Source organism: Eschrichtius robustus, chromosome 7 (assembly GCF_028021215.1).
Source record: "Eschrichtius robustus isolate mEscRob2 chromosome 7, mEscRob2.pri, whole genome shotgun sequence".
NCBI classification, from domain to species: Eukaryota; Metazoa; Chordata; class Mammalia; order Artiodactyla; family Eschrichtiidae; genus Eschrichtius; species Eschrichtius robustus.
The window spans coordinates 107,858,905-107,885,222 of NC_090830.1; the positions used below are offsets into that span (position 1 = coordinate 107,858,905).

General features: G+C 47.0%; 1 protein-coding gene across 1 annotated transcript in view; it reads right to left on the minus strand.

Moving 5' to 3' along the window:
* Positions 1-616: 616 nt before the first annotated feature.
* Positions 617-26,318, minus strand: part of PIK3AP1 (phosphoinositide-3-kinase adaptor protein 1) — a 59,247-nt gene continuing 33,545 nt past the window's right edge. The window contains exons 9-15 of the mRNA XM_068548994.1: positions 25,906-25,971; positions 23,856-24,061; positions 20,936-21,008; positions 14,254-14,409; positions 9,556-9,626; positions 8,111-8,229; positions 617-924 (exon numbers count right to left, since the gene is read on the minus strand). Of these exons, the coding sequence (XP_068405095.1) occupies positions 867-924; positions 8,111-8,229; positions 9,556-9,626; positions 14,254-14,409; positions 20,936-21,008; positions 23,856-24,061; positions 25,906-25,971 (749 nt within the window). The 3' untranslated portion in view covers positions 617-866. The remainder of the gene's footprint in view (positions 925-8,110; positions 8,230-9,555; positions 9,627-14,253; positions 14,410-20,935; positions 21,009-23,855; positions 24,062-25,905; positions 25,972-26,318) is intronic.

The following is a 26,318-nucleotide window of genomic DNA, read 5'->3' on the forward strand; positions in this document are numbered from 1 at the left end:
TTTTTTAGATGTTCTTTGGTAGCATCACGGTTTTGCAAGCATACTGAATTATAAATGCTCCAAATACTTGATAGTCCCATACCTGGGAGATATGGAAGGAGGAAACTTCTGGAAGGCCAATAGTCAGTCACTGACCAAATTTCTACATCTGGGCATTTCTTGAGGGAGAGAGCTTGGCTATTTGGAGATGGAAAGTATGGTGACCTGGAATCAGCAGGTCCTGATTCTAGACCCACCTCTTCCTCTAACCAACTGAGTATTCTTGGTTCCAGGCTTCTGTGAAACGTCAGATTTGCCTTCTATATAAAAGGAGTTAGGACTAATCCCTCTCTAAAGTCCTTTTGAGTTTGTTGTATGTGACCAGCCCTGGCATTTAAACACCCTCCTGAAGCTACAGAAAAGCTGAAGAATCATTTAAAAATTAGGACATATCTTCTTACTTGGATACTGTAAGTCAAATCATAATCACTTCTAGAAATTAGATTGGACTAGCAAATAAGTAAGACCTAATATAAGTGCATTTCAGTAAAATCACTTGTAATGTACATTTCTGAACAATCTTTTCAGGCTCCTGACATGCCAAATTAGAGGTAAGTATTCCAATTAAGTCGTCATCCTCTTGGCAAACAAGAATAGGGATCAATATACTTGATGATGGTGAATGAAGTCCTTAGTTTCACCTCTTTGTGCCTTAATAATATCTTCTGCAAGGAAAGCCCAGACCAGCAGGGCCGCAACAATATCAGCAATGAGATTGGGTCTTAAGGTCAGCAGTCAGGCCATAAAACTCAACATGAAGACATCATTAACAGGCTGAAAACCACAAGTCTCAAGGTCCTGAAGTAAGCAGGCTTTAGGAGGTAGAATCAGCGACCTCTGGGTGGAACAGGTGGAGGAGGATGGAAGGTCTCCCTGGCTGGAGGCCTGAAATGAAAGATAACGCAATTATTATCAAATGAATTTAATTAACTAGATCTTAGGCATCCATGATTTGTTGCAAACTTGGTATACTATGCAAAGGACATGTTCTTCAATTAATAAAAGTGGAGAAACATACGGACCTTTCAGTGGCATACATGCTAAGCTGTGGCTTGCAATCCTAGCTGCACATTAGAATCACCAGTGGAGCTTTGAAAAATAACAGTTGCCAGGCTCAATCCCAGACCTGTTCCATCATAATCTCCGGAGGATAGGGTATAAGCATCACAACTCTCAAATAGTGTCCCTCCTTCAACCAGTTATATTAACCATGTTGTTTATTTTCTGAGGCTTTGACATCTGGGCCCTGGCTGATCCTGGAGGGCCTGCCCCTCCTAGGGTAAGCTAATTCCTAGGGATAGCAAACAACCTGCAGTGAGCACACTTTTCACATGCAAACTAACCAGTCCAGAGTCCATACCCCAACCACGTCCTTTAATGGGACTCCCACATTCGGGACCACTATCCACTGCCCTAATCACCCCAGGGCCAGGTGCCAGACAACTAGAGACAGCCCCTTTGCCCCGGAGCCTGTTGAAATTATTCAAACTAGCCAATCCTTAATCTGCCTAGCCTGCCTCACTTGTTCCTTCCTGCAGAACCCAAAATAAAGGCTCTTGCCCATGTTTCTCCCCTCCCTGCCACTTCTCCTGCCTAAACCTGGGGTTTTCCTGTGTGCCCTACCCCAGCATAATCTGCCCCCCTCCTCTTGGGATCTAGGAGTATAACGAACTACCTATTCAAAGGCAGTCGTCTCCTGATCTGCTGACCTTGCCATACCTAAATAATAATAAAACCTTTATTTTAAAACTCCAGTGATTCAAATATGCAGCCAGGCAGGAGACACACTGCAGTGGGGAGATCCCTTGAGAGAGGACTTGAGAATTTCTGAAGTCGGCTTCTCACAACTACTTCCACCTGGGATCGCTAAGTGTGCTGTCCCAACTCCATGTCTGCTTTCCTAGAAGCCTTCCCTCCACATTAGGCTAGATGGTTTTTGAACAGTACTAAATGATACTCCAGAAAGACCTGGGTGAATGTATTTACAGAGGGTTCAACAACTGCAGATGTTATTTCCACAAGTGTGCTGTAAAACCAATATTTAATTCTCTTGGAAGCAAGTCAATAAGTCAAGAAAGAGAGCTTTGTCAGGTGCTGTAATTGAACTGTGCTACCCTGGAACTGCGTACTTGAGGACTGAATGAATCAATGAGTAAATATTTACTAAATGTCTCTTGAATGCAAGTTTGCGTAGGTCAAGGAAACGACAAAAGAGTTGGGAAAAGACAGGCCATTTCAGGAGCCAGAGAGGGAGGCAGAAGTAGAAAAGAATAACAACAGACATCCTCAGGAGGTCCTGCAGTGGCACCTGGGAGTAGATGGTTTTGTGTGGTTGTCTCTTTATCCAGAGAAAACAAATGGACAGTCTCCTTCCATCGCCCGACCTGCCCTGTGAACCATGGGCTTAAAGGAGAAAGCTGAAGGACAGTCAGGTGATACCACTTATCACTTGAGTAAGCTTAGGCTGGCTTCCTTGCTTCCTTCCTTCCTCTCAACAAACATTTATCTACTGTGCATCTACTCCTGGGTGTGGGATATAACAGCAAGTAAAATGGGCATGGATCTTTCCCTCAAGGTGCTGAGAATATAATGGATGAGACAGACAATAGGGAAAATCAGTACACTGCACTGAATGTTTTGATAGGGCACATTCAGAACCTATGAGAACATATGGCAGAGGCATTTATGCACACATCTGAAGAATAAGTTCAACTTCTCTGAACCTCTTTCTCATCTGCCAGACAGAGGTAAAGATACCTATATTGCAGATATAGGTATCTATGCTGGAATTACAGATACCTATACTGTGTGAGATGACAGTTGGAAAGTGGATAGCACTTCCTGGCTTAGAGTAGGCACTCAAGAGGTAAAGCTAATACTTTCATTATTATGATTAAAGATGTATTCTTAGACCTTTTCCCCACGTATGCCCCATAAGCCTTACATTTTACCTTCCATCACAAAGAGAGTCACGATTCCCTACTGGTCCCTCTTCCTCTGCTGCCCGACTCTGCAGTTGGGGCGAGTCTACAAGCAAACCATCTCCATATTTCATTCTGATGAACAACCCAGCTAAGGATTGGAAGCCCCATCTCAGGGAAATGGGTTTGTGATTACAGACATATCAGAACCATGGAAGTAAAGGTTATTAAATCAGAATCAAGTGGTGGTCTGTGGGGGAGACGGCCTCTCCAGGACGCTGGGAAGCTGGAGCTGGAGACAGGATTGTCCAGTCCAGAGACCTGGGCACTGGCTGCTTTTTCCTCCGTGTTGAGGGTGAGGTCTGTGCTGATGATAAGCTTGGTTCAAGAACCCAGCAATCCTAATGTTGGCTACATTCTTTTAAAGCAGGCCTATTATTTAGATGGTATGCTTTTGTACGATCACAACATTGTTAAAAATATCTTTAAGCTTCCCTATTAGTAAATAGCCTCCGGCCCAAGTCCCCTTACTCTCTGACCACTACCCCCCACCCCTCAGGGACTTCACAGATCTCTTTACAAGTCAGCAGCTAAAGGATTAACTCTTGGTACTCCAGGAGGCCTTCAGAAGTATGTTCTGATTTGGCAGTACCTAGGCTACACCTTAAAGGGGAACGCATAGATTGTTAGTGATTGGCAAATCACTAGTAAATGGCAAAACATATTAAAAAACAAGGGGGCAATGGCTCAGCAAGATGTTGGCTTTTTTTTTTTTCTCTACTGGCAGGACTTTACCTATGAAGAGTGTGACATTGTCAGCTGCCCACTCTATAGGGACTAATGCCCTGCAAGGGAAATGCCATGCAAAGATATAATGCATCTGCTCCTGTTCTTGTCACCATCTGCCTTTCCTAACTTTGAAGTATAAATATATTGGGAACTTACAGCGGGTGGGAATGTGAAGCTTCTTTCCACTAATCTGTAACCCACCTGCACTGTGGTACACGACTTGATGGCTAGCTGTCAACCCAAGCAGTAGCAATCTATCCATCCACCTGTTCACTTGCATGATAAATATTTGCTAAATTCCTAGCAGGCGCCAATTACCGATTTAACTCCATTCTGTGCTGGGGAGAGTAGAAAAAAATTTTTTTCTAATCAAAAATCTCTAGGGACTTCCCTGGTGGCGCAGTAGTTAAGAATCTGCCTGCCAATACAGGGGACATGGGTTCGATCCCTGGTCCGGGAAGATCCCACATGCCGCGGAGCAACAAAGCCCGTGTGCCACAACTACGGAAGTCCCCGCGCCTACAGCCTGTGCTCCCCAACAAGAGAAGCCACCGCAATGAGAAGCCCGTGCACCACAGCGAAAGAGTAGACCCCGCTCACCACAACTGGAGAAAGCCCGCGCGCAGCAGCAAAGACCCAAAGCAGCCAAAAATAAATAAATAAATAAAACTTAAAAAACAAACAAACAAACAAAAACAATCTCTATTCTTTTGAGGTTTACCATCTACTTGAGGAGACAGGTATGTAAACAAGGGCCACAACCTCGAATGAATTATAATGGAGGTATTTGGGGAAACACAAGAAGGTTCACTCTGCATAGGAACATCAGGGAAGGCTTCACAGAAGAGGTAATGTTTGGACAGAGTCCTAAAGGATGTGTAGGAATGTTCTAAGCAGAGATCGGAAGGGGGTAGGAAGACAGCATTCCAGGCAAAAGGAACAGATTGAGCAAAGACAGTACAAAATGACACAGCTCACTAGGAATTGTTAAGGGGGAAACATCAGTGACTACAAGAGAGGGGTGGGACTCAGGGCCACGGCATGCTAAAAAATACAGAATTAAATTTAAGGCTTTCATGCCAGGAAGTGACATCACCAGCTATCTCTGCTCTAGAAAGGGCACTCTCTGGTGCAGTGGAGGAGGGACTGACTGGAGGCAGGGAGGTGAGTGTGGGCCTACAGGGATGAACTGAGGCACTGGCAGATGGAGAGGAGGGGTAGATCTGAAAGCTGCGAGGGCAGCAAAATGAACAGAGCCTGGGGAGCTGCGAGGGAGGCAGGGATGGAGGCTGACTCCGGGGCAGGCGCTTGGGGAAGACAGAGAATAGTGCCACGTCTCAGGCTGGGAAGTGGTGAGAAGAAGGCAGTTTGGGGCAGAGGATGGCAGGTTGGATGATGAGTTCAGTTTTGCATGGGCTGCGTTTGAGATCTTGGTTGGACACCTGGTGAAGTTCCCAATGAACAGTAGGAAACAGAAGGCCAAGGTACAGATGGAGAATGGAGACTTGGAGTCATTGCTGACAATTCAAGCTCTGGGGTCAGCATGCAGAGTGAGAAGAGGAAGGGACCAGGACTGGAGAGAGTGATGAGCAGATGTGCTGTTTGAGAGAAAGGGGGGTTCAGGAGAACGTGAGTGGGGAAGAGCTGCCAATTCCCAGATCTGGAAGTGGAGTGGAGACCACCAAGGTCAGCCTCCCCTCCTGTCCGTCAGTGGGTCAAGCATTCAGGAGAGAGGCCCATTTTACTCTTTGCTCAAACATCTCCTCATTTTATTATGAAAATTACATACACACTTTCAGAACAATTGCATCTTTTCCAATCTTCACAGCAAAAATGCACCCAAACCCCGTTTCTATCAGAGATTTCTTTGCAAACACCATTTCTTTAGTAACATATGTTTTCCTCCTTTTCTCTCCCCATCTTTATCACAACATGTTTCCAGACTCCCCCAAAACAATTCATCTGCCATCTCTCTTTACACATTAAATGCATCCCAGTTTCCAGCCTTTAATTTCTGGAACCCATTTCCCTGGTTGTTCTCTCTCCTGTAGACAAAATCCCACAGAGTCTTTGTAGCTATATATTGGAGATTGACATTCTTTTTAATCTTGGTACAATTAGATAACTGCCTCCAAAGTCTTTACCTTCAGGAATAAAAGGTCTTAGATCTTGTATCTTCTCCCATGACACCTGGACCTCCTTGGACAGGTGTAACAAAATGACTAAAAGACTGGACCCTGGAGTCAGGCACACCTAGGTCTGCCACAGACATAAAGTCTCCATCCAGTCTTAAGCCCCAGCTTCTACATCTGCAAAATGGGATAACACTAAATATCTACCACCTAGAGTTGTGAAGAGAATTAAATGAGCTAATGCATTTAGTGTGTTTAACAGAACACCTGGCACATAGTAAGCCCTCAATAAATATTAGCATTTATTACCACAGTTGCTCTCCACAAACACCCCTCCCCAATCCCCAAGTATATATAATTTTCAAGCAACAGAACATTATGCAAATTCAGGTGATTGGACTAGGTTATCGCTAAGGTTCCTTCTAGGGCTAATGTTCTAATATGTGAACTCTATTCTACACCAGGGAAACATGCTCCGTGAGTGTGAAGCAGCTTGGGACTGAGGGAGGCTTGTGTAGCAAGTGTCAGTACGTGAATGTTGCTGGGAGCACACGGAAAAGCGGTAATAGCAAGGGGAGAAATGGAAAGATCCTCAGCGCAGAGTCAGCGGCTCTTTCCAGAAAAGCAGAAGAAAAGCCTCCTTGTGGTACTTTCTCAACAAATTTCACCGATGAGGTTCATTTGAGTTACAAGTTTCAAAATGCAAAAAAAAAAAAAGAAATCCTAGTTTAAAAAAAACTTCATCCTTTTAATCTCCCCCCCGCCGCGCGCCCCTCCCCGTACCCCCAACCCCCCCCACCAACCCCGCTTCACATTGTATTTCAGACATCAAAGAATTAAACTCCCAAGGCAAGCCTAGGCTTTTATTCCCAAAGGCTCCTTTCTGCCTTGGCAGACAAGCTAGCTTTGACCACCTCTTCTGTGACTCCAGAAGACCTTAAAAAGGTTCCTGCCAGAAGCCTGAACACAAACAAAGACATACATCAGAGCCCCATAAGTCAGTCACACTCTTTTGTCTAATGCCCAGCTGCAAATCTCCATGGGCTCATCCTTCTGCATAAAAAACACTCAGACTGTTGTGCTCTTACTAAGGGCCAGAAACACAATCCTTACGACTCTGTGAGGAAGTTCATTGACTATCTCCGTTTTTTGTTTTTTTTTTTTTTGGCTGCACCACACACAGCATGAGGGATCTTAGTTCCCGGACCAGGGATCAAACCCGAGCCCCCTGCAGTGGAAGCTCAGAGTCTTAACCACTGGACCGCCAGGGAAGTTCCTACTATCTCCATTTTATGGACAAGGAAATTAAGGCACATGACAGTTAAATAATTCATCCAAGTTCACAAGTGGCTGCCAGAGACTTCCCCTGGCAGTGTTTCCCCACCACCACACCTTGCTGCCTCTCACCTTTATTTCCATTCCCAATTCCTTCTTATCTCCTGGTCCCCAAAAGGCACTGTCCCCACTATGCGGCCAAGGGAATTAGTTATTCATGAGCTGAATTCTAACCAGAAAAAAATTATGCAAAACATTGACCTTCACCAACGTATTTCACTGACAAAATATTGCATTTGTTATTTAGAGTATGTGCAACTGAATAAAGCATCCCTTAAGTTAATGAAGAGTCCACATTGAAATGTGTCCAAAGTATGCATTTCAGTGAGTCTACCTCTGCGCTTATTTTTTTTTTTTTTTTTAATAATTTTAATTCAAATAGCCACATGTGGCTAGTGGCTACCAGATCAGACAACTCAGGTCGAAGACAATCACTAGACATAGGAAACACATTTTGAGCAAGTGCCCTGGTTAAAGAGCTGGGTCTTTTTTTTTTTTTTTGCAAATATCCATTAATGGGGAATTTTTTTTTTAATTAATTAATTTATTTATGGCTGTGTTGGGTCTTCGTTTCTGTGCGAGGGCTTTCTCTAGTTGTGGCAAGTGGGGGCCACTCTTCATTGCAGTGCGCGGGCCTCTCACTATCGCGGCCTCTCTTATGGCGGAGCACAAGCTCCAGACGCGCAGGCTCTGTAGTTGTGGCTCACGGGCCTAGCTGCTCCGCGGCATGTGGGATCTTCCCAGACCAGGGCTCGAACCCGTGTCCCCTGCATTGGCAGGCAGATTCTCAACCACTCTGCGCTTATTCTTAGGTCATTTAAGATGTCCCCAGATCCTACACTCCCCCGAAACTCAGAGAGTGAGGAAGAAATGTCCCGTCAGCTTCGATGTTACCTCTGTGAGGCGGCTCGGGGCGGCACCCTGGGGGGCCTCTCAAGGGGCACGATGGGTGTGCTGTCCACTTGTGGGGGGCCTGGACTACGACTTCTGGTAACCTCGGGGGCTTCATTATCCTACAGCAAAAAAGATGAGAAAGAAGGGTGAAAATCACATTAAGCAACAGCATAGCTGGACACTGCCATCCCACAAGCTCCTCAGCCCTCCCCAGGCTTTGGCTGAAGGTTACTCACTGACTGATAATCAACCCAGCAATACCAGGGCAGTTTTCCACTGACTTTGACTCCCAGAGTCACTGAGGAGACCATCAGACCCAAATTATCATTAGCGATTCGAGCTCTTGTTCCTCGCTACTCAGTGTGACATGTGGGCCACCAACATCACCATCGCCTGGGGGCTTGTGAGAACCACAGGATCTCAGGATCCTCTTCACACCTGCTCCATCAGAACCCACATTTTCACAAGATCCTAGGTATTTCTTATGCATGTTAAAGTTTGAGGAGCATTGCTCTATGTAACCAGATAGGGCTGGAGAAATTCTATTTTTAAACAAAAGCCCCTTTTTGGGACAACAGAACGGTGACTGGTCCTCAGTCACAGGGTAATACAAGCCGTGCACTGGTGGGCGGCCCACCCCTAGGACCCTACCTCAGGGAGCCTCCTGGGTTGGCAGTGACCCATGGGACCTCAACCGCACATCCCAGCCGCTGGTCACTGGATCAGGATACACACCCTGACCCATATTGGGCCTCAGCCTAAGGCAGCAACTTACACTCTGCTCAGAGACCTTGCGGCTCTCAGGGGACTGTCTGCCACTATACATGTGGAGAAGCAGAAAAGGCCAGCGCGCAGTGAGAGAAAAAGGAGATACCCACAGGCAAGAGGAGACAAAAGAGCGTGTGGCCTCGGGGGGTACACTGACCAGTGGCTCCGGGCTGCGGCATGCCCCGCTCCTGACTCAAGCCCCGAAAGGTGACCACTGCCCCTGGAATCCCTGATACTCATCCAGTTCCCTCTCACCGATGCCCCTTTTGGCTTAACCCTTCCTCCTTCCCTCTCTTCCTTTCTTCCCCTCTTTCAATTGAGGTGAAATTCACATAACATAAAATGAACCATTTTAAAGTGAACAATCAGTGGCATTTAGTACATTCACAATATTGTGCAACCACCATCTCTATCTAGTCCCCAAACATTTTCATGACCCCCCCAAAGGAAACACTGTACCCCTTAAGCAGTTTATCCCCGTTTCCCCTACCCCCAGGCCTGGTAACCACCGATCTGCATTCTGTCTCTATGGATCTACCTTTTCTGGACATTTCATATACACGGAATCCTACAATAGGTGACCTTTTGTGTCGGGCTTCTTTCACCTGGATTTCTATTTCCTGCGGGGAAACGACCCCCGGGACGAGACGTACGGGGGCGCGGGCCCCGGCTCTCACCTCGTTGTCCGCCTCCATCCCGCTGCTCACACTGAGGAGGCTCCGGGTGCTGGATCGGTTACTCGCGCTGCCTAAAGGGTGCAAACAAAATCAGCTGGACTGTGGATTCTCTCACGGTAAAGTAAATTGCAGAACTCTGGCTCTCACTTACTGACAGAAACAGTACACAAGCTGTGCATACGGGATTCTTCAAAATGCTGCCGTCTAATAACATTACCATGTTATTAGAGTTCAGTTTTTTCTTTCAGCATAAAATGAAATGGTTCATCTTTGTATTACCACTTTTTGCTTTATAGCTACCATTTACTGAGGGCTTACCCCACGTTATGTGCTTTAAAAGCATGACTGCATTTAATCCCTATGAAAACCCTACCTGATATTAGAGCTCCGATCTGACAGACAAGAAAGCAGAGACGCTCTAGTTCTCACATGTTCAGTGGTATTTCTAAAATCTGCAAACAACTTTTGTTGCTGAAGTTTTTGTACCTATTTAGGAATTACAGCATTTGCGAGTATCACACATGTATACATACCTTCTAAAAAGGGGCCAGTGTGACACAAAACACAAAGCACAGATTCAAAAGTATAATTTACACGCAGGGTAGGAACCGTGACTGTGTGAGTTTAGGTGCTCAAGGATGTAAGTTGGGGATTTATCACCTACCTCGTTGAAACAGCATTATCCAATAGAACTTTCTGGAAATGTTCTGTTGTGTGCTATCCAATTTGGTAGCTAGTAAGACACATGGCTAGTGCAACTGAGGAACTAAATTTTATTCAGTTTTAATGAACTTAAATTTATATAGCCACATGTAGCTAGGGGTTATGGTATCGGACAGCACAGCATTAGAACAAGCTCAAGAACGTGATTGGTCTAGCAGTGAAGAAGGAAGAATAACAGTTAATCAACTAAAACTTTGACTTTAATTTACCAATATTGCCTTTCACAGTATTGCCAGATCTTAGGTCTGCTGAATTTCCACTCAAAATAGCTCCTCATCATATTAGTTTATAGGTAAATTGCCTTAGTTTTGACTTCATTATGGTACCAACTTTGACCTAATTAATTTAGATGTTAGCTTGACGAGAGTAAGTTAAGATTATAATTTTGGATTGTTTCTCGGAGGCAGATTTTTAAATTTAAAATAATGTGTCGAAAATATTTCTAGAAACCAGGGGATTCAGAGTTAGTCTACTAAGGAGCACGTGACCCTGTCTCTTTCTCTCCAGCTACCCACACGTAACACTGTTCGCTCAGCCAGAATGTCCTTTTCTCCCCGCTCCCCCCAGCCCACCCCTATCCACAAATCGAAAACCTCCTCAGTCCCCAACGCTCAGGACAAATGCTATCGAAATCTTTCCAGATTCCCCCAAATGGAAGTAAACCCTCCCATCCACGGGCTCCCACCCCTCTGGAGCCAAGCCTCCCACGTCATTCATCATTGTTCATCCCCTTCCCTGACAACGAACCAGACTCCTTCCAAAGTTTATCCACTAGGAGGGAGCAAAAAGCTGTCCAGGCACTGGCTCCAGGATCCTGGAAATTCGCACCAGCCAGCTCCCCTTGTCCCTTCCCTTGGTGTTCTTGAATTTTTAACTCCCACCCTTTGGCTTTGAGCCTTCGCTCCTGGTTTATCAGCTCTGGCTGGCCCTCTCCTCTCTCCAAGGCTGATGATCTGCTTGGCCACAACCTGTCTGGACTGCACCACTGGTAGGAGGCTCTGGCCCCAGTCCCCATCATCTTCACTCTTGCTGGGGGAAGGGGGCAGTGCCCACCCCTTGCCAGGCTTCTGTCACCAGGGAAGAAGGATCAGACAAGCATCTAACTGGTACTATTTTTATACCTTCTCTCCTCCATTATAAGTCCCCTGAGGACAGACCCTATTTCTTTTTCAGCTTTATGTCTCCAGTTTACAGTCTAGCTCCATATGCACAGAGCCGTCCTCAATATTTGGTGGAGGAATGAATGAGAGAAAAAAAATGACCATATATATATGATCCTTAAGAAACTTGAACCAGACAACTTAGCAGAAGGTCAATGGTCTTTCTGTAATGAAACTTTTGTTCTCTTAAACATAACACTAATATCTTGTGCTTAAGATTTTAGTCACAACCAGATTTAACCTGCAACTGTTTTCCTGTAGTTCCCAAGAGATGACAGCTGCACCATAATAAAACAGTGCTGTTCTTAGGGTATGACTCTGGGGGTTGAGGGGCAGTTGGTGGATCAGAGCTGGGCCATCCTCACTCTCCCTCCTTGCCCTGGGAACTGTTTCTCTTTGGAAGGCAGTATGTCCCCATGGTGGGGCACACAGAGAGATCTGGATGTGAATCCCAGATGCCTTGCTTAATTTCCAAGTGACCCAGGGTTAGATGCCTAACCTAAGCCTCTGTTCCCTGGTCTCACAGCACTGCTGTATAGAGTGAGACCGCACGGTAACAGGCTTGGCACAGAGCCTGTAAGAGCAAGCATTTGATTAATTATGGCAGCTATCATCATCATCATCATCATCACCAGTCTCTAAATGGCAGATTATCCACTAGTGACCCAAGGGCCCTCACCTCCAGTGTCCATACCTTTGTATAGCCTCCTCCTCACCTCCCTCTCGGCTTAGCCATGTGACTTACTTTGGCCAATATGACGTTAGCAAGTGTGATGCAAGCCAAAGCTCGATAAGTACTTGCACACTGGGGCTTGTCCTTCTGGAATGCTCCCTTTATGGATCTTGTTATCATACAAGAAGTTCAGGCTATTGAATTAGAGGCCATATGTAGAGAGTCCCTGAAGAGTGAGAGGCCATCGTGGATGCTCCAGCCCATGCCAAGCTTACAGCTGAATACGGTCACATGAGTGACCCCAGCTGACCACAGGGGGTGGAGGTGAACAATTCCCACTTGACTCCTGGCCGAGTTTAGAATCAGACATAAATAAATGATTATGTTTCAAGCCACTGCATTGTGGGATAGTTTGTTACATAGCAATAGATAACTGTGCAACAGGGCCTGGATGCAGTCTACAGCCACAGAGTAAAATAAAATCCTCTGGTCTGTCATTTAATAACATTTTCTACCCCAGTAAGACAGCCATCTCTGGGCGGTAAACCACCATACAAGGTAAGAAGCACAGTTTATGCTTTCCAGTCTATTCTCACTCCAAGCTAACTCAAAGTAAAACATACGCATAAAATGGTTTAAATTAATCTGAACCTGAAGTGAGTACTCTGCATTTATCTTGTTAAATTTCCCCTTCCCCCACCCCAGAAAGCCCTGCACTCACCCCAAGAGTGTCTATACCACTTCTCCTCTCCTCTGTGACACATCGGAGTTGGTTGCCTGCCTGTCCCTTGCTTCCTCTGCCACCTGTGATCACTCCCATTTCTGAACTTATCAGAATTCTCTAAATTGCCTAAAGGGGGGGGGGTGATACACATTATCACCCCCATAATGTAAGGGGAGGTTTTCTTCTCTGTTAAGTCTAGGCTTCTCATGTGGTTGTATGATATGCTTTGGGTCTGTTTCAACAGGTAACAGTGGCAGAGAGAAGGGCTGGGTTCTACTCTCATTTTGCCATTGACTGGCTGTGGGACCTTGGGCAAAACTCTTTCCCTTTCTGGGTTACAAATACTCTATTAATAAAGTAAGGAGGGGGAACAGTTCAGAGGCTCTTGACCTAAGTCCATGGATGGGCAAAATTGTGTGTGTGCGTGTGTGTGTGTAAACACATGCATGTGCATTTTTATAGGAAGCACATCCAGAGCATATATCAGACTCTCAAAGGGGTATGTGATACAGAAAAGATTAAGAACCCCTGGGTTAGGTGACCTTCCAGTTCCTACATCCATGTGGGGGTCCTCCACCTGACATTTACGGAGACATGAGTCCTGAAATTCAGCTTGTCTCTTGCTCTTTCACTTCTCTCCTAGCTGTTTTGATAACACTGAAATGTTCGAAAGCAGGGAAACTTGATCTATTTGGCTTGTGAAGCTGGTGTGTCTGAAGTCAGCTAATACTGCCCTGGATCTGGAAACAAAGCCGCAGCTCCTGCCTGCACATCAGCGTGTATTGCCTTGTTGCAATCAGACTCCTATTCAAGCTGTCAAGCCAGAAGGAAGACATTTCCAAATTAGATCCTCAACTTTCCTATAAAGTTGGAATTCTCAAATCCGAGTTCACTGTTTTCTCATGTTTCTGACTTTGTGCCCTTTCCTTCCCCTTCCCACAGATGAAGCAAAAAGAACAGTAGGCAAGAGTCTTGGCCCTGGATCCAGTCCACCTGAGTTCAAATCCCAGCACTACCACTTGTTAGCTATTTAACTTAGAGGAAGGCACTAAGTTTCCAGTTTCCTCCCCGGTAAATACAGGTGATAATACCTATCCTGTAGAGTGATTATGAGAATTAAATCAGAGAATCTGTGGAAGAAGCTCAGTATATAGTAAATGCTCAATAAATATTAACAAGTATTATGATTAGGATTTTTCATTTATAAAAGCAATAGAGTAATAATTATCATGCAATCTGGCTTCACGGGATATTTGTATAAAGGATCTTTGGCACCCCGAAAAAGGCAAACCTCACAGGCTAAATGTCCCCTATTTCTTACACCTCCCAAGCCCAGATCAGGCTCCAAGTAAGATGTTCTGGGCTCATAACAGAGCACATTTCCATGGCCCAAAGGCACCTGTGGGCCACCTGCTTACTTGCTGTGCTGGAGGTACTGTCTGTTTTCCAGTCTCCTCGTCTTAGCTCTGTCCTTGGGGGAAAGACGCTTTTCCTGGGGCCACTCTCATAGACTCCAAACTCCACTTTCCCTGGCAGGTGCTGTGAGTGCCGAATTGGGACCGTGATCTCCAAGTCTGGAATTAGAGGGAAAAGGGATAAGCTTTAAGGCACCAGGATGCCATTTACAATACTGCTGGGCTGCTCTCTCCCCACCCACCTCCTCCACCTGAATCTGGAGGGGGCCTGGAGGGGAGGGGAGGGGGAAGGAGGAGGAGAAAGGGAGGGGGAAGGGGGGGGGAATCCTGCCCAATTCAGTACTGAAACTCCACAGACTACTGTGTGGCAACTGCTGACAGAAAGTTGGGGTGGAGGAACGTTGGAAAGGGCAGAGAAATGCTTTTGCATCAGGTAGCAGAAAGAACATGTGATTAGGGAAAGATCCGGGGCCCCGGCTCTGCCACTCACCAGCTGTGGAGCTTGAGTTAAGTCAGTCGACCCCTCTGAATTACTTCCCTTTCTGAGGAGGGGTTGCGAATGCCATTGATTGTAATAATAAGTTATCCTGTGCATCACGCAGAGTTCTAAGAGCTTCCGTATTTTTAGCTCCTTGAATCCTCCCAACACCCATGAAATAAATACTATTGTCAACATTCTCAATAGAAACTAAGGTACAGAAAAGTGAAGTAGCGTGTCCCATGTCCCTGTCACACAGTCGGTAAGGGGGACAGCTGGGATTTGAACCCAGGCTCCAAAGTCCAGGCCCTTAATCACTACTCAGACTGCCTCTCAATCCCTTAATAAGTGATGGATGAAGGGTGGGTGGTCCACAATGACAGCAATGATCCGGAGAGTTCACGAAAGGAGGTCCATCAGGCCCATGAAAGATCTTGTGACTTGCAAAGCTCATCAGTGGTTTGAGACCCCACAGATTCAGAAGGATAGATTATCCCTTTGCCCTGCAAAGCATTAACCTAACCTCTTTACTGGCTTAGCCCTGCTCAGTGGTTGGTCTTTCTTCCTCCCTAGATTTCCACCCCTGGGTGCTATGAGCAGGGAACAACTCCAGCTGACAAGTGGAACAAAACATCTGTGCGGGCCCAAACCAGCTTCCTCTCCAGGGAAGTGTGAGCGCCACGGGTGATCTCCTGTCACAGGGCTCCCCTTGAGGCCCTGGACCTTCCCAAGCCCTGGGGTGGGGCCTCTGCGATGAGGTGTAAGCGCGGGGGGACTTTTGGGGACACGTGGTCTCATTTTTGAGGACCCACTTCCTCCTCGGCTCTCCTCTGCTAGGGGATGGGTGTGGCAGGAAGTTCAGGGAGCACAGCGGCAGGGGTGGCTCTGCTTGCCAAAGCCAGAGGTCTGCCAAGAAGGGTAAACGGGTAAACAAGCGCAGGTGCGAGGACAGGTTAGACCAAGTGTGCTCAACATTCTGCATGGAGAATATTAAAACAGTGGACTGCTGGTTTGCGTGAGCTCGAGCTTTCCTCATCCTAGAGACTCTGGTTCCAAGCGTAGTGTCTGGTCCTAGTACTAACCCAGCTTTCCAGGTCTCGGTGGAACACAGATCTTTTTCATGTCCTTGGGCTCTCTTGGTTACAACTGAGCAGTGGAAGCACCCACCCAAGCTTGGAAGCACTTGGGTGGAGACTAGCCGGTGTACCCACATGTGGGTGTGAGCCCATGGTGGCTCAGAGCCCAAACAGGTGACACTTTTTTCCCCCCTCAGCTTTGACCAAGCTGTTTAACAACAGTCTCTTAAAGGGAGGTTCCTGTCTGCTTAATTCACTTCAATGAAGCATTTTTCGACTCTGAACAGTTCGAGGAGGAAGGAAAGTAAAATACACAGGAAAAAAGTTGGGAGTCAACAGTTCAAAAAATCAAGTAGAGCCAGTCTAAATGTCTACAAAATCCTGATATTCTTTGAATAAAGGGACACTGCCAGGAAAAATAATTATCATCACTATACTGCGTAGTACTTTTGCCAAAGTGCATTCACATGTGTTACTATTCCTCCTTTGAACTTCACTACTCCGTGAAGTAGATAAGCTGGTGTAACCACAGATGAGGAAACTGAGGCACACAGTGGTTAAAGGAAAAGTCCTGGATCATGAAGTGATTCAGTGACAAAACAGGGATCAGAACCCAGGCCTCCTGGGACCCAGCCTGCTCCTCCAGGTCCCCCAGTTTACTGGCCACAGACACGCCCAGAACACAAATATTGATATTCTCCTCCACGGGGCCAGGGCATTCAGCAAGTCAGGAGTCAGCCAGACCTTCTCTGATTTCCTACACTATCAGCGCTCTGCACTATCTCAGCAAGAAGAAAACAACTCCCCAGGGCTGAAGAAAGACTGGCAAGTTATTATGAACAGGCTGTTACTTTTTAATCATCCTTGGTCTTTTAACCCAAATTAAAGAAAAATCACCATTGTTTTTCTTTTCTAAGGCAAATGAGGTTTCCAAATGAATAGAGTCAGTCCTTGAGTGGAGTGGCCTCCATTCCTGGAAAAGGTCCTTCAAGCAGAAATGCCATTCATCGGCCCTAATTCTCCTATAGGTCAATGTTATCCTGTGTCGATGGTTTTCAAATGTTTTTTGTTTTTGGTGAAGCAGGATTCTTTCCTCTAGTGAAAACAGAAGCTCAGTATAGAAAACAGATTTTTTAAAAAGGAGCTGCAATGGTTGAAGCAGAGTAAGTGGCCCCAAACCCTGTTCCAATCCTAATCTTCTCCCCTACCCCGTCCCCAACTGCCCCCCAGTTCCTACCTGCTACCCCTACAAGCATGGATGCAGCAGCATTGGAGCACCTGAGTATGAAAATCCCCAGAATAGGCAATTTCAAGTTAGAATGTATTAAATACACAATCGAGTTTTACGCAGAGATCTAGTATATCATATTTACTCGACCATAAATGATGCCTTCTCTTTGGCAGATGCTCTGATGACCTTGGGCCTCACCAGGCAGTACAGGGTCCAACTTCCAACTGCCTGAGCTTTCTCTGGGAGCCAGATTACAAGCGCCCGTCTCCCAGCAGGCCTCACCCAAAGACACGGGAGCTGGTGCCTAAATGCCCCGCGGGAGGGATAACTCTTCCAGAGTGTTCTCCATTGACTCCCAGCGACTCCGGGGAGATGAAACTGCAGTCTCCATGGTGCTAACTGCACGCTGCTGGCCGCCTTTCCTTCCTCTCTCACTTCCCACCCGCTCCTGTGTTCTCTAGGATCACCTCCCATATCAGCTCAAATCCTTGTCAGGGAAGAAAAAGTTCTAGAAATGGATAGTGTTCATGGCTGTACGTTATTTTGAGTGTACTCAGTGCCAGCAAATTGTACGTTTACGTGCAAATAGGAAATTTTGTCTTATGTACATTTTACCAAAATAAAAAACAAAAATATAGGGAGACTCTTGGTGCTGATGGATAGAACATTCTCCCCATGTGGGCTACTTGTGGTCCCCAGCCGTTCTGGCTCAGTGTCAAATCATACATAGTTTAATCGTTTAATAGTTATGACATTAATTAAAACCCTTGATGTAAAAAGTAAAAATACTTAACCCTTCACCACCACCACCCCCAAATCCTGGTCAGGGGTCTGCTTCTTGAAGAGTAGGGTAGCAGGGAAGGGAGGGCATCTAAACCATGTTCCTTTGGAAAAATTTAGACATTGACCATTCTAATCTAGACTAGAGCCACTGGTGGGTATCACTTATTCGGAGCCTGATTAGCCTTGAGTGAACTTTGTATAATGTGTCAAAAGCCACGATTCCAAGCCTGGCCCCTGGATGGTGAGTCCCAGCTCAGCGCACTCTCCCTGGGAAGCCCTGGCTAAGAGGATGCCAGCTGGTGTGCGGGTGGTTTTTAGAGTGCCTCCATGTGCCGGGCAAAGTGCCTGACCCCAGTCATGCCCTAAGTCATTGAATCCTCAGAGCGACTCTACTGGATGGGCACTTGTATTTGTGCCATTTTGCAGATGAGGACTGAGGCTCAGGCAGGTGAAGTATCTTGCCCATGGTTGCCAGCTAGTTAGGGGTGAACAGTGAGCAGGAACTTGACCTCAACCCTGCTGGCCCCAGGGCCCATGCCTGCAACCCTCTACTCCTCGGCGTGCATGTCTGTCTTGCTTCCATCTCTCCAGTGAGCCCAGGTGGAGCCTGGGTGAGCGGTACATGTGTGATGACACCAGTAGCTCGACTTTGGAGCCCAGGCTGCTGAGCACACGACTCCAACCCTACGACTCGCCGGCCTTCAAACACCACATGCCCCACCAAATCGCAATTTTCTTGATACTACCTATATTTAAAAGCTTGAAATGTTTCATTCAATCAAGGCTTCTATTGACCTTTGGGTTCATGTGCTCTAGTTTTAAAAAGCACCTCAGCCCCCTACCACCTAGAACGCTATTGTCTGACCCTAGGATGACTGCAGCTCTTGAAACAGATTTTCTCCCTTCTCTCCTTTTATCTCCTCTCAAATAGGAGGCAGACAAGTATGAGGGTGGCTAATGGCAGCATACATTTAAAACTTAGTCACCCAGGCAGGAGTCTGAGGATGACCCCTCTGACCTTCTGCCACGGTTGTATCCTCTTTACCCCTCTTCTTCCAAAAAGTCAAAATCAATAATATTCACTAGGCTGTATTGCTTGCAAAACACTGTGCTAGGCATTGTGGGACAGGCTGTAGCTGGGAAAACCAGACCTACACAAATAAAAGACTAACTCATGAGCTACCAGATGGTGAAGATCGCATCTTACAGGTCTCTGTATCTGGCTGGGTGCCTGGTGCTCAATAAGTATCTGTGGAATGAATGAATGGTGTCACCAAACGTTTCACTCAAACCAACCATTCCAACAGAGATTTCTTGAGTTCCACCAACGTACTGTGCTACATGCTGGGGATTCAGCAGCGCACAAAACAGACAAGTTCTTGTCCTCACAGAGCTTATGCAGGTGGTGGTGGCAGGGTTGGGGGGAGAAGGGGTGTGGAAAATAACCATGAGGATAGAAACATAATTCCAGTCTGTGATTTGTGAGAAGAGGGTGAGCAATGGCACAGGAAGTGAGTCGTGGAGGGCTACTCTGGAGAGAATGGCAGAGAAAATGGCCTAACTCTGAAGGATGAAAAAGAGCCAGTGGGTAGGGATGTGGGAAAAGAAGTGGAGGGGGGGACAGCAAGTGCAAAGGCCCTGGGCAGAACACCCTTGGCATGACAGAGCAACAAAAAGCAGTCCATTGCAACTGGAACACAGGGTGTGGGGGAAAGTGGAGGATGAGCTCAGGCATCACATCATGCAGGGCCTTGTAGGTCACAATGAAGAGTGTGATTTTACTCTTGGGACAAGAGCCCCCAAGGGTTTTGAGCAAGAGAGTGACATCATCTGATTTTTATTTTTGAAAGGTTGTTGACTACAGTTTGTAGGATTAACTGTAGAGGAATAAGAATGGACACAGGGAGACAACTGAAGAGGCTTCTGCATTAATCCAGGAAGAGGTGATAGTGGCTTGGATGCAGCTGTGGCATGGAAGGTCGTCAGAAATGATAACATGTACTTTGGAGGCAGAACTTCTGGGAATTACTGATGGTTTGAAGGAATGAAGTAATAACAACCAGAGGCAACAGAAAAGAAGTGCCAGGTGGATGGAAGGGATACTAGGTTCTATAGTTGCTCAAATGAAGGAGTGCAATGGCCAGGAGTGATCCAGGAAGGCTTCACTGAGAAGGGGCTGTCAGGGCTGGGTCTCTCAGCGCCGGTAGTTTCATACAGGTGAGGAGGGAGAGGCATGAGCAAGGGGCCTGTGGCAGGAAGAGGTCCTGTTTGAAGACCAGGGTATTACCAGACTGACCAGGTTCATGGGAAGTCGGGCCGTTGATGGCAGCTGGAGACAAACTACAGAAGTTATGCACCAGCGTAGTTCTTTACGCAATGGAGCGCCATTCAAGATCTGAATGCCTCTGAAAGTCTTTTCTTGCCAGCTCTTCTTGGTATAAGGCTGGCCAGTGTAAATAACAGAGACACACCACGCCAGAGGCTCTCAGCGAGGATATGCAGTGCGGGCAAATGCCCACTCTTTGCTCAGGGGTGGTGGTGCCACATGGGTAGCACCTGGGGGAGGGAGGGTCAAGGGGAACAGAGGGACCTCGTCCTCGGTGAGCACAACTGGAATCCATGGCCCTGCTATTGGGTCCCCACCACACATGGCAGGAGCCCTGCTGCACCTGAGACCGGGGTTTCCAAAGCAGCGTTTGGTGTGGACACCGATGACGCAGTGCCCTACCTGAATCAGAAACAGACACTATGTGAATGGGATTTTCTCTTTTCTCTGCTCAAAAAAAAAGTGTCTTCCTAAATGCCAAGGGGAGAGTCAGGTGCCTGGGGAGAAAGCATTATCATCCTCTTTCATGGGAGGAGGGATGCAGAGTTCAAGCCTTCCTTTCATTCATTTGCTGACATGCCTTATGTGCCAGGTACTAGATTTATAGAATTAACAAGACAAAGCCGTTGCCCCAAAAGACCTCACAGCCTAGTGGGGGACCCAGATCTATAGACAGGTGATAGGTGCTGGGCAAGCATTCTGCCCACTCAGGCCCCAGCAGAAAGGAGAGTCAGGGACAACAGACCACAGCAAAGTCGCCCAGCATGCAGCACCCCCAGGAAGCCATATACCTGTCTGCTTTCCTGATTTTTGCTTCTCTCTCTGTCTTCGGGTGATGCTATCTCTTAGCCGTTTAAGATTTTCCTGGAAAAAAATTTAGTTTATTTTAAAAATATACACCAGAATTATACCCTCTGGGCATTAGAGTTTCTTTCTGATTTTATGACATTTGCAAGATATATCACATTGCAATAACATTTCCAACGTGCAGATGAGGCTGGAGTGCATTTGCAATTGGCTCCCAGAGAAATCCAAGCCCTCTTAGAAGTTGTGCCTGAAGAGAAGACATCTTGTCCACAGCAAAGTATTTCCCCTCCTCTCTGGTTCTCAGCTCCTTCCCAGCCTTATAACCTACCACCCACTTTGCACGCCCCTTAGACAAGCCAGTCTCCTACTTGCTTACAAGCTCTCCACCTACATTCCTACCTCTGATACTGTGTTCTCACACATTCCCCTGACCCTGAGGGACATGGATTCCATGACTTTGTTCCAAGCCTGGGTCAAGGCCCACCTTCTAAGCGCCCCCTCCCATATTGCTCCAGTCCTTACTGCTGCCCATGCCATCTGCCACTGGGCTACACTGCCTTACCCTGTGTGTGTGTGTGTGTGTGTGTGTGTGTGTGTGCGCGCGCACGTGTGCGCGCGCGTGGTCTCTTCAGAGGTACTGTGAGCTCTCGAAGGACAAGAGACCAGGTCTCGGACCTTTCTGTAATCCTGTGGTCTGGTCTATCGCAGTCATTCAATAAATGTTGAACAGACATGTGAGGGTCAAGATTTGCTGCTATTTTAGTCAATAAACAACAATCAGCTTGAAGTTAAGTGTCTGAGCATTCTAGGGAAATGCCCCAGGGACCAACATCCAGACCATCTGGTTGGAGCAGAAGGTTCCTGTGAGGGAGCCACGGAGGCAGGACTGAAAGGTGGGTTGGGTTGTGACTGCAGCTGAGAGACTGAGCTTGGTCCAGGAAGCAGCAGGGAAACATGGGAAGTTGTGGGCTGGCCATAGCTTTAAGGTCTGGAAGAGAGGAAGGGGGAAGGAGTTGGAGGCAAGGAGACCCACCAGGAGACAATGTCATAGGGCAGAGGCAGGCGATACAGGCCAGCACAGGGATGTGGCAGAGGGAATGCAGAGAAAGGAGCAGAGGCAAGAGGAAGAACGTGACGGAGAAAGACCAAGCGAGACACACAGCTGGCTGGATGCAGGGGGTGTGGAAGACGAGCCCAAGAGAGGCTGATGCCTGAACGTCAGCGTCTGGAAGATAACAGTGCAGTGAACAGACACAGGCCGTCGGGAAAGGGCAGCAGCCTCGAGGGACGGTCTGCTGTTGGATGTGCTGCAGGTCTAGGGCGCTTCAGGGGACACGCTCAGCTGGTGGCTGGAAAGGTGTTACCAGAGACACAGACTCAAGAGTCACCTGCACGGAGAAGGAGCTGAAGGGAACCTGGGCGGTGCCTGCTCACGGGAGGGGAAGTGAAGGAGACAGAGGGGTGGACAGAGGCGTGGAGGGAAAGCACGGTGGGGCAGCCCCGGGAATAGTCTTCACACCCTCCAGTCCTTGCATGGGGGGTGCTCTGGAAGCACCAGGAGGCTGTCAGAGCATGGAGTACTCTCGGCATTTACTGTGTGTCAGGCAGGCTGAGGGCTTTACGAGGTTTACATCGTCTAGTCCTCTCCCTTCACATTTCAGAGATGGGAGAGTGGAGGTACAGAGAGGCCAAGGTCATCCAGCCCGAAGAGGCAGAATAAGGCTGAACTCAGGCTGCCTGGCTTCGGAGTCCTGGCTTCTCCTAACCACTGTGCCACGCAGCACCAACTTGGCAAGGAGAAAGAAAATCGGTGTTTGGCCAGGACCAGCCTGTTCCCCGCAGCCCTGCAGCCTCCCTGGGTCTCCTGGGTGACGAGGGCCCTGGGTTCCTGCATCCAGACCCCCAAAGGGAGGGGGGCAGGCTGGGAGAGCAGGTGACCCTGTTTAAGGGAGCGCTCAGAAGGCAGAAGGTGTAGTGCAGGGAGCACAGGCTCTGGAGTGAGAAAGGGCTCGTTTGAATCCTGACTCTGCCTCCTCACCTCTCTGGCCTCACTTTTCTGTAAAATGGGAGCAATGACACTTATTTCAACACAGGCTGTGAGGGGTAGAAGAGATTAGGTCCACTCGACGCTTAGCGCAGTGCCTCAGATTGTTGTCAGAGATGGACAAATGCAGCGTTAGGACTCACGTCCCCACTTCTCACTGTGTGGAGTTACATATCCTCATGCTAATAGCAAGAGTCTCCCGACAGCCCAGCCCTCCAATCCCAGTCTCCTCTTGAGTGGTAGCCATTCGGATGGGCGTGGGCTAGCCGTTCCCAGATTTTTGCCTTTGCATTTGCATACATGCCTACAGTTTGTGTGTGTATGTCTGTGTGTGTGTGTGTATGTTTGTGTGTGTGGTGGGGGGGGATGTGTATGCATGTGAGTGTGTTTTAACTTGAGTGGTTTTATGTCTGAGACTTGTTTTGTTCACCTAATCATAATTCTTGGGAGCTGTCCAAGTTCTCTTTGAGTTCTGAAGTATGATAGTTCTGTGGGAGTGTTGGCAGTAGGAGTAGAGAGAAGGCCTCTGAGAAAAAAGGTGGAAAGCAGAAGTATAGGGCCACACACAGAGGGAAGAGGCAGGCGCAGAACTGGGCCTTGCAGTTGAGTCTTGGTTCCTGATCTCTAGCCTCACGACAACAAGAAAAGCCATCCAGCTCTCAGCCAGGGAGCCACGTGGTTACAGACAACAGGTGACAAATACACATACGCACTGACACACCGTGACACCCAAACATGTTCTCAGGCCCAGTCACAGGTGTGCAGTTACAGCAATACACAAGACAGCCACCGGACCCAGCCCTCCTCCACTGTCTAGCAGAGAAACAGACATAAAACAAAGTCCATCTGGAGCCAGTTACCTGCTGGAAACGAAAGGACTCAGACCGCTTCTTCTGGTTGAGCTGCCACTCTTTGAAGTGGAGCACGGCCTCATCCACGTTGACGATGCCCAGCTTCACCTGCTCCTGGAGGGTAATAAGCTGCCGCTGGCCTGGAGTTTTCATCCCAGCAAATGGGTCATACATGCTTGACTGAGGCCTGTCCCTCCAGGGTCTGACAGGTGGCTCTGGAAAGGATGGAGAAACTCAGCTTGACAGCGCCGCCGCTGGGGAGAGCCGACCGGATGAGCGGGGTTAATGAGGCTGGTCATGGGCTCAAGAGGATGTGTCTCAAAAGAACAGTTACGTGTGGAACCGAGAAAAGGGAGATATTACATGGAATCAGAGAGAGGGAAGCAACTAATAATTTCAAATCCTGTTACACTAAAGTAGACAAGGCCACACCATTTTAGGAAGTAAGGCATCCACGGAGTGAGTCAACATGAATTACTGAGAAGCCTTTAGACCAGCATTTCTCAACCTTGGCACTATCGACATTTTAAACTAGATAATTCTTTGTTGGTGTTGTGTAGCTGTCTCCTACACTGTAGGATGTTTAGCCTCATCCCTGGCTTCTGCCCACTCGATGGCAATAGCATCCCCTTCCCCAGTTGTGACAACAAAAAATGTCCCAGACGTTGTCAAATGTCCTCTGGCAGGTTGGGGGGTGGGGAGTGGAGGAGAAATCACCCCCAATTGAGAACCACTGATTTAGACTAAAATCCACTCCAGAAGAGAATATACAGGAAAGTCTAACCAGGCTGCTTCTCCCAGCACCACTTCCAGCCCTCCCCATCCTCCCTGCCTCCAAGCAGCATGGGGCACAGTGATTGTGGACCTATGGGTATGAACTGCCTGAGGAGACTGGAGTGCTAATAGAATCATGACCCAGTCCAATATCACCAGGTAAAAATTAGGTTCTGGGTCCCAGCTGACTCTCCTTGGGTTGTTCGTGTGCCAACCTCTCCTCCGTATTAAAAATTTATAGTTCTCTGCTTTGGATATTCTAGGGAAGTATGAAGCCAACTCCTCTCTCTCCAGGCTCTGTGACTCCACTAAGTTCTGTGGGGAAAGAGCTACTTGAAGAGGTGATGGGGCCACTGGAGCATATGAAAACGACTTGACATTTCACTGCTCATTTCCTGTAGGGCTATCTTTGATTCTAAATTTCTCCAGCAGGACCCCATGTGAGCATTGTGATTCAGGGATACGGTATGAAGGAAAAAGAGAGATGACTTCACCAGTGGGTATTGAAAAAGCTTCAAAGAAGCTAATGTATCATTCTTACCAACCATTTACTCATCTGTCTACACACACTCACATACCTTTCTCCCAGGTTTGCCCTCTTCCAGGCTGTCTTTAATTGTGTTGGGAGATGGAGTGTGGGGACAAAAAAAAAATGCAAAAGCCAATCAGTTCCAATCTCCTACCACCAAAGTCCTTAGGGAAGCTTTCAGATGTTTAGATGGTGTCATAGTTCCTTTTCAGAAGAATCATCAATGGGATAATACTGAATGCCTCTGTTTAGCACAAGGAAACTAATCAAGAACAAAAGAATACTTATCTCCTCAAGCTTCCTTAAAAGGTCTTCAGAAAAAAAAGAAAAATGTCACCCAGTGGCAAGCAAAATGCCTCAAATAAAAGTTGAATTAAAGTATAGTTTAGCTAATACAGATAGGGTAGGTAAATAGCACGGTAGGGCTGCATCACTAGGTAAAGATTGGGTGCTGGGCTGCCCACTTTCATCCTGTTGGTATCAGTCTCAATGTTTAAATTGTACTTTAGTGTGCCGTTACAGACACTTTCTAGGGTATTAATGTCGTTGGTATGATCAATTTGTACAGTGTTCTAAGGCACCCCAATCTCTTCTCCTCTCCCTTTACCATCAGTACAGCTCCACTTCAGGTATCTCTTGGACCTCTCTGTTTTTCAAGGATAAGGAGCTGTTACACCTGGAAATCACTGAAATATGAACACTTCCACCACCCAGAAGTTCAGGTCATACAAAAGGAAGCTGAGGACATCTGCTTACCTTTCCTCATGCTCTCTGAGGTAACGTAGAAATTCTCAGGCCGCTCTTGACTTTTTTCTGCAAAAACTATGAGATAAAGAGTATTCTAAGTAAAGCCAAATAAGATCTCTTTCCAAAAGGCTTTATAATATTTTATACATTTACCAAAAAAATTACCAATATCTTGTACAAAAAAATAATAATAATAGATCACAACTTGGACCACTGTATGCAGTTCTATAAACCAAAACTTTAGGAGGCAACCAATGAGCAGAAGCTATAGGGATTATGAAACGAAGACAGACCAAACCAACAAGGTCTCAAACCAGAAAGACAAAGCCAGTCAGAGGACATGATCAGCATTTATGAGATCATGAAAGAAAAGGGTAAGGTGAACAAGATTACCCTTTTCTGGATCCTTGAATACTGAAGTG